The 7293-nt window shown below is 46.4% G+C and overlaps 1 protein-coding gene across 1 annotated transcript; it reads right to left on the bottom strand.

The window, feature by feature from the left end:
* Positions 1-598: 598 nt before the first annotated feature.
* Positions 599-4307, bottom strand: PTGES3 (prostaglandin E synthase 3 (cytosolic)). The gene is made up of 8 exons (XM_009584839.1): positions 4285-4307; positions 3417-3536; positions 3179-3248; positions 2809-2907; positions 2500-2589; positions 1950-2012; positions 1462-1486; positions 599-909 (listed from the first exon to the last, which is right to left on the bottom strand). Exons 1-8 carry the CDS (start codon positions 4305-4307, stop codon positions 890-892), a joined length of 510 nt encoding a protein of 169 aa, XP_009583134.1. The 3' UTR covers positions 599-889.
* Positions 4308-7293: the final 2986 nt, after the last annotated feature.

Raw genomic sequence — 7293 nt, 5'->3', positions numbered from 1 at the left:
CCCCCCCACCCGTGGGTGCAGGCACATGGCCCAGGCGGAAGGAGAGCCAGGGAGTCTTCAACAGTTTATTAGAAAGAATGTAGACATTAAAAAAATCCCCGCTGCTCTGAACATAAATTGAGGTTTTTCAGCCCGGTTAGAAGCCGCCGGCGTGCGTACGCCCAAGGGTCTGTCGCTCACTTCCAAACCCACAGTGCAAATACGATTTGGTCTAAACGTAGAGATTGACAAGCAACAACGTACAGCCACTCGCACCCCGGACTGGGAGACGTAAAGCTTTGGGGTCAGACGGTACCAGGGGACAGGCTCCAGCCACCTGCACCGGGTCGGGGCACACCGCTCGCGATTAAACACCAAATGAGGAGAAAATTTGTTTCCTTTTCAATACAAACTTTAGTGGAACAGACCTGAAGACACCACAGAGGTACTGCGCATCGCCCGCTGAATTTTGTGAAGCCAATGACAACATCCTTGTTTCAGCCAGTTTTGTTCCCGGTACAAATGTACAATTTCAGGCCGCAGAGGGGAAAAATGCTCATTTACCACTTGGTGTAAATTCAGGATTCTCCCATTGTAACTATATCTGCTACGAGGCAAGGAGGCTCCGTAAACTTTATTGCGACTGTTCTGTATCGATTGCCTACACCTCAGTTGGGTTTTTCTGGAAGTCTGGAAAACGGTTCATGCATAACGTTATTGCCTCTCGTGGCTTAAGACCGCCCCGTGCAATGGTACACACCTACCATCAGTGAAGCCATTTAAAATGGACTGAAAATGGGTTAAAGGATGCAGGATCTCCCTTTAGGGCTATCAACTCAGGAATTCTTATCTCAATTATGAAATGTTGTGATGAAGTTCTTTCCCCAAACCCTGAAGACGACAGTTTTCCTTACTCCAGATCCGGCATTTCTAGAAAGAAGAACAGTGTTAGTGGGTGGGTTGTTTTGGTTTTTGTTTTTGTTTTTTAAAAAAAAAAAAAAAGCTATCAGGAGCCCCACTGTGTCACAAGGGACACAAGCAAGATGATCCAGCCCTCAACCAAGAAGGGCATGGGGCAGTTTAAGGTCTCTGACCCCACCCCCGGAGCGCAGAGCAGGTTCTTTGCAAGGAAGATCCACACACAGCCGCTGTGGCACGTGCAGAGGTTACTTGAGCAGGGCCAGCACCACTCACGCTGATGGCCCGTGCACGTGCCTGCTGCTCTTAAAGCCAAAGCCTCCCCAGGACCAGCTGGGAAGGTCAAACTGGTATTTCATGCTTGTGTGGAAAGGCTTTCACTAGATTATATCGTCTCACACCGCTCAGGCAAGGCACTGGCATTAGCTCGCAGCCAGGATTTAGCGAGACTGACAGGACGGAACATCTGCTGGTTCTGCTCAAGGCTCTCGCTCAACTAGGAGCGTTCACCAAGCACTCGCACTGCTGCACGGTGTGCAGAAACAAACAAGAACATCAACTTACTTTCGTCATCACTGTCTGGCGAGTCCTGGAAAGAAGAAGAAACATTAACTGGAGCTGACTGTGCTTGAAGGCACTCTTCCCTCCACCACCACCAACCCAGCAAACGAGCTGCCGTTTCCAAAGTCTAGTGGCAAGCGCGCCCTCCGTCACAGCGCGTGTTTTAAGGAACTCCAGGTTCCACAGGACGTGCTTAGTTTGGGCTCGCTGGCCAGAGCCTCCAGATCCGTAATAACCAGCGGTCACTGCAGAGCTGTGACCAGAAGCTGTCCGGGTGCTGCAAAAGCACTGACACCACCGCCCTCAGCACCACTGCAAGGGGAGGAAGATGACTTTTGCCAGATGACATCATTTGTCCAGACAAGGTTTGGTGCAGTTTAAGCTTTTAACAGTGCTGAAGAGGGAATGCAAGTTTGACTTCAGCAAGCAGCAATGAATGTGCAGGGCGCTGCGCCAGCCCTGCACATATTTACTGCAAACAAAGTACTTACATCATCTGCCCCATCTACTTCTGGCAAGTCTACGTCGTCATCTCCGCCCATGTTGTTCATCATCTGTTCCAGAGAGATAATAGCCACGTTACAGGGCAAAGCCAACCGCGCTCTCTACATGAACTAGGGGAGCACTGTAAAAATCTAAAAATAGCTTAAAACTGCTACAACCAACAGCCACCAGTTGTTTTGACAAATCAGCTGCACCTATGCAGAAATTACAAGGTGAGCGTGCAAAAGAATTTGAATTAATTGCCTTGCAAACCAAGCAGTGCACTGAGTTAGTGCCGGCATGTAAAACAGGACATACATTCGTTTCATGTTTGATAGCAAGCACAAACTGGTCACCTCACTGCCGTGCCGACAGCCCACGGCACGGGTTAAAGGCTGTGCCTCGGCAAACCAGCAGAGCCTGCACCGAGAGCAGCGGCCAGGAAAGCAGCAGGAGGAGGAACGCCGAGGAAGACAACTCTTCCTACAGCTCAGTCCCTGCTTGCCTACACACAGCCCAGAAGGAAACCCAAACCTCCGGGGACTCGTCTTCCCATACCTCAGAAAAGCGATCAAAATTGGACATGTCTTCATCTGAATCATCTTCCCAGTCTTTCCAGTTGTTGAAGTCCACACTGAGCCAGTTGAGCTGTACATCAACACAAGAAGTTATTTAAGGACAAGCAAGTAACAAGCTGTTACTGTTAGAAAAGGAAGGTTAATCAGAACTGCTGTTCTGATCAGAAGCATGGTAAGTGACCCATTAACTGCTACATAATTTAAACATGACCCAAATATTAAACAAAATTAAAAAAACAGGGGAGGCAACAGGCACTACTACCCTGGCCATCAAGGAGCCCAAACCCACCTTTGCCCTCTCTTTTGTTAACCTTGGCCATGCCTGACCAGATTCTCCTTTTCGTAAACAACACAAGATAGATCTGTCTGTTCTTTTATGCTTTGATTCCTGAAAAAGAAGAGAGCAAATATCTGTTAGTATAATCATCACAAACTTCACCAGGAACAGCTTGTATTAGACTCATTTGTCTTAAGCTATCAACTTATTCCTTGTCCTGAAAAATACCGTCCAGAGATGCTTTCATAGATCCGAGTTTAAGATCTCTTACAGTCTAAGGAACAGTTTGCCCACAATACTGAAAGTAGCCTAAAGAATGGACGGTATTTTTTAGGATACAGCACTAAGAACACAGTAAGAGGAGAGTCAAGAGGATACTTACATTTGGATCAATATTATTAAAAAGGTCAATTTCATTTAAATGTTTAAAGTTATCACTTCCTCCAAGACAACTGTTAAGAGAAAAAAATGCTTGTGTTTAGCAGGAAATGTCTTAAAGAACAAACACGCTTCATTAACAGAACTTGCTACTTTAAGAAAAACATCATCTAATCAGTACCAGCAGAGCCTTTAGGATCCCCCCCATGCCCTTCAGCTTTGTGAAGGCCCAAGGTACTTACCTGAATGTAAGTTTGGATTTTTCAAAATTTACATTAACATCTTTACTGTCTTCAACGCAAAATTCAATAAAGACATAGTCCCTTCGGTCATACCACTTCGCAGAAGCAGGCTGCCTGTGAACAGACCATTTAAGAGAAGTTCAAATCAAGTTTCTTATCTTTCATCAATAATGAAAAAACCTCACCCTTCCATGCTGCCAGTAAACTTAACATCGGCTTTCCTTACGTTTCTCCCAGTACACAACTAGAGCAGTTACTTCTTCCAGTAAAAGCTGCATTACTAGCTTATTATTAACCACCTTTAAAAGGCGCTTAAGGCTGAATAAAGATGTGAAGAATAGAAAGAGACACAATGCATTCAGTGCATAACGCCCCCAAAGCTCGTGCTGATGTTCCTTGAAGAAGCTATCAAAACTTGTGAGACCAAATGTTACAGCAAATCAAGATTATGACAAACTTTTCAAGATGAGCTACTACAGACGATGGCAAAATTTCAGTCCCCTCTAACAGCTACATTGGCAGACTTAATTATGCTTTTTGTCACCCAAAGAGTTAAAACCCCAAAGCACAACTACTGAAAAGCCCATTTTTTTGGACATTGATACTATTAAAAAAAATGGATCATTCAACAAATTTGCTGAGAGTAAGACCCAGCTGAAGTCAGTAGAGGTACGAGAGCTGAAAAATCCCTGTTCCGACTTCTTGCTACAACCTTCTACGTACACAGACTTGAACTCCCACGCTCTTTGGTATCCTTCTGGCTTTCCACAAACACCACAACAAGCAACAGCCTGTCCAGGGCACCAGAAAATGCTGCAGGACTCTTGACCGACTCTTGCACATTTGCAGTTCTACAGCCAGAACTCACCTGCAACGCTCAAACATCGCCATACTCCATCGGCTGGTGAAAGCGACCCCGGCTCGGCACGCCCCGGCCGCAGACTCCCCACCACTTTCAGTTATTCTCCTGGCAACTGAGGCCAAGCCCACAACTGCACGTCTGCATTCCAGGAGAAAGCAAACAGCCGCCCAGCGCGACCTGCTGTTGCTAAGGCACAGAAGACCGCGGGTGTTTCTCACGCTTCGGCTATCTTCCAGAGGTACAAGATCAAAGCTGGGATTTCATAGCTAACGCCCCTGCAGAGAACACCTCGAAGACCCACCTGCAAGTCGGACTGAAGTTAAATGCTCCGAGCTGAATGGTTACTTACCCCGTATTTATTGCAACTACACTGACCACATGAAGCTAAAGCACGCAAGGACACAAAGAAAGCCAACGTTCCTATCTGTACGTGACAGAGTGGCTTCACACACCGAGGAGCGGATGTTTGGTCTCTGTATTGTACTCTAAGCATTACAGCACAATGACCTGACAAAAGAGTAATTAACTTTTCATAACATTTATTACGGTGATCACTGCTGAACTTTCAGAACAGATTTTGACTCACCTGATCATCAACAAGTTCAATTCCTGATATCGAATTGTGACACATTAAGTTACATTACTTACTGAGCGCTGCACCACTCCTCAAAGAAACCCCGCTCCCTCGCCCCACAGCTTTTTCCTATCCTGCTCCCTGTCCGCTTGTCTGCGGAGTGAACTGAATCGGGACCCAGCCCGGGCCTGGCTGAAACCCAGACCAGCCAGCTTTGAGCTCCATCAGTGCTATGAGTACTTTGCAATTCAGCTGTACAAACACTGGTGCCAGCTCAAGGAAAGGCCGGTACAGCGGCAGCAGCAGCCATGACTGCCTCTTCCAGCATTAGCACCCATTATCAGTGCAGAAAAAGCCTGATAAGAGGCCAGTAACAGCATTTAATTTCTGAGAGCGTAAAAACCAAGTGGTTTCCAAACACAACCTTTAGTTTCAAGCAAGATACTGTCCCACTGGCTGAAAACCTAACGCTTTCCCTTTTAGCGGCATTTTTAGGAAATGCTAGGGCATTTACTTATTCAGGTAAAGTGCAACAATAGCAGAGTAGCAGTTTTCTTACCATGGTACTTTTAATTCCTTATTGGACACAAGTTTCCTCTTCTAATAGGGAATGAAAGACTGAGTTAAAAGAAAGGATGAAAGGCAACCTGCTCTGTTCCCTCTGAGTTTGGGCACTGCGCAGCAGCCACTCCTCACGCTGCTGGAATACAAAATCCCACTGCGTGGAACCTGGTACATCGCTCAAACACACAGTTATCAGAACAGAAATCTCAGTGTCCCTGCTCACGATGATGCAGGGGCTCTTGCTGAATAGCATTAACGCTTTGCAAACATTTTCAATGTCAATGGAGATATCTCCGGCCTTCCCAGGGAGCTGCACGCATTCCTCAGTCTTGTAGCTTTGGTTTGGCCGTGACCTCAGTATCTTTGCCAAGATCAGGGCTTTGGAGGCACCAATAGCCTGTTCACAGCACTTCCAAATATCTTACTGAACTGTCCTAGAGCTGAAGGAAACCTCACATGCATCCGAGCTACAGAGAGGAATGAAAGAGACCAAAAAAAATTTACTGGGACATAATTCATGTTTCTAACACCAAACATATGCTGCCTCTCCAGATATTTAGTACTTACCACCCTGAACGTGCCTACTGTAATTAAAGCTATGCTGGAGTTGCCTCTCATTCTTTTTATCTGTTTCTCAAATCTCTCCTCCTCCCAAAGGGAGGACGGAAACCTTCCTTTGGCCGCCTGTGAAGTGCTTTAGTCAGGACTTACCATTCAAACCAGTAACGCAGGATACATTGGAACTGCTAAGCAAAGTTATGGATGAGACGGAAGTGGCAGCTAATTTGCGTTCCCTGCCTACACGGAGATTCCTAGGAGGCAACTGCACACACGGAAGCCAATGGTGAAGCGAGCATGTGATCCCAGCACTTCAGAAACAGTTCCCTACACCCACAGAAAATTTTCTATTTTCTTACAGGCACTGAGAAACACTGCCAGAACTTCTAAGCATAGTCACTTGTTAGACGGAAAGCCTAATGTTTCCTCCTTTTTGCTCAACCAAACTAATCCCAGGGACCTCAGCCTTCTGCCAACAGTGTCAGCCTGAGTATGTGCTTTGGTTATGTATCATCCCCACCTCCTAATGGGATTTAGATTTCTTTGAAACAGAGAAGATAATTTAAACATACTATATCTTGTGTAGCAATAAACCATGGCAAACTTAAAGCAGCATACAGCCCAGGGAAAAGTCACCTGCGTTCCACATTCGGCAAGGATTTCTTCTGTCAAATCTACGTTTGCTGCCACCCACGTGTTTTGGTGACTTCCTAAACAGACTCGGCCACCACGCATCTGCATTCGGCTGTCTCTTCTAGTCATCACACTCAGAAGACAACCGTGACAACAGTATTGTAGAACAGGTTCTAGAAGCTTCACAGCAGCAGTTTCCCCGCTGATGGGCGATGTGCTGGCTCAGCTTCACCCAAGAGACCTCACTGCTCCGTCTGACCCGCGGGGGCTCTGTGGTGGGCTGCCCACAACACCAGGAGCTGCAGCTCTGGTGCGGATGCCCGCGTCTCCTGCTTAACCACAGGCGCAGAAGCAGCTTCTTACAGGCTGTACTCACGAGCTGAATCTCAAGTCTTACTGTTGGTGGCTCGGTGCGATTCAAGAAGTTTCCAAACCTGTCCTTTGTGCTTCCTTGTCCACTCTGTAGATTGCACCTACTGGAAGCCCGTCTTTGTCTCCTGGGAAGCATCCTGACATCTCCTACAGTTTGAGGACACCGCAAAAGTCATCTGCTGAACAAGATTTTCACCCCCAGACAGCAGTAAGGAATCTTTTTACATAATTAGTTTTGCTTTCATTTATATGCCGTGGAAAGGCTTTTTTTTTTTAATTAAAAAAACTGGTTTCAGACTATAGACAATTTGAAG

This window comes from Fulmarus glacialis, unplaced genomic scaffold (assembly GCF_000690835.1).
Source record: "Fulmarus glacialis isolate BGI_N327 unplaced genomic scaffold, ASM69083v1 scaffold48359, whole genome shotgun sequence".
Taxonomy (NCBI): domain Eukaryota; kingdom Metazoa; phylum Chordata; class Aves; order Procellariiformes; family Procellariidae; genus Fulmarus; species Fulmarus glacialis.
This window is presented reverse-complemented; position numbering and strand designations above follow the sequence as displayed.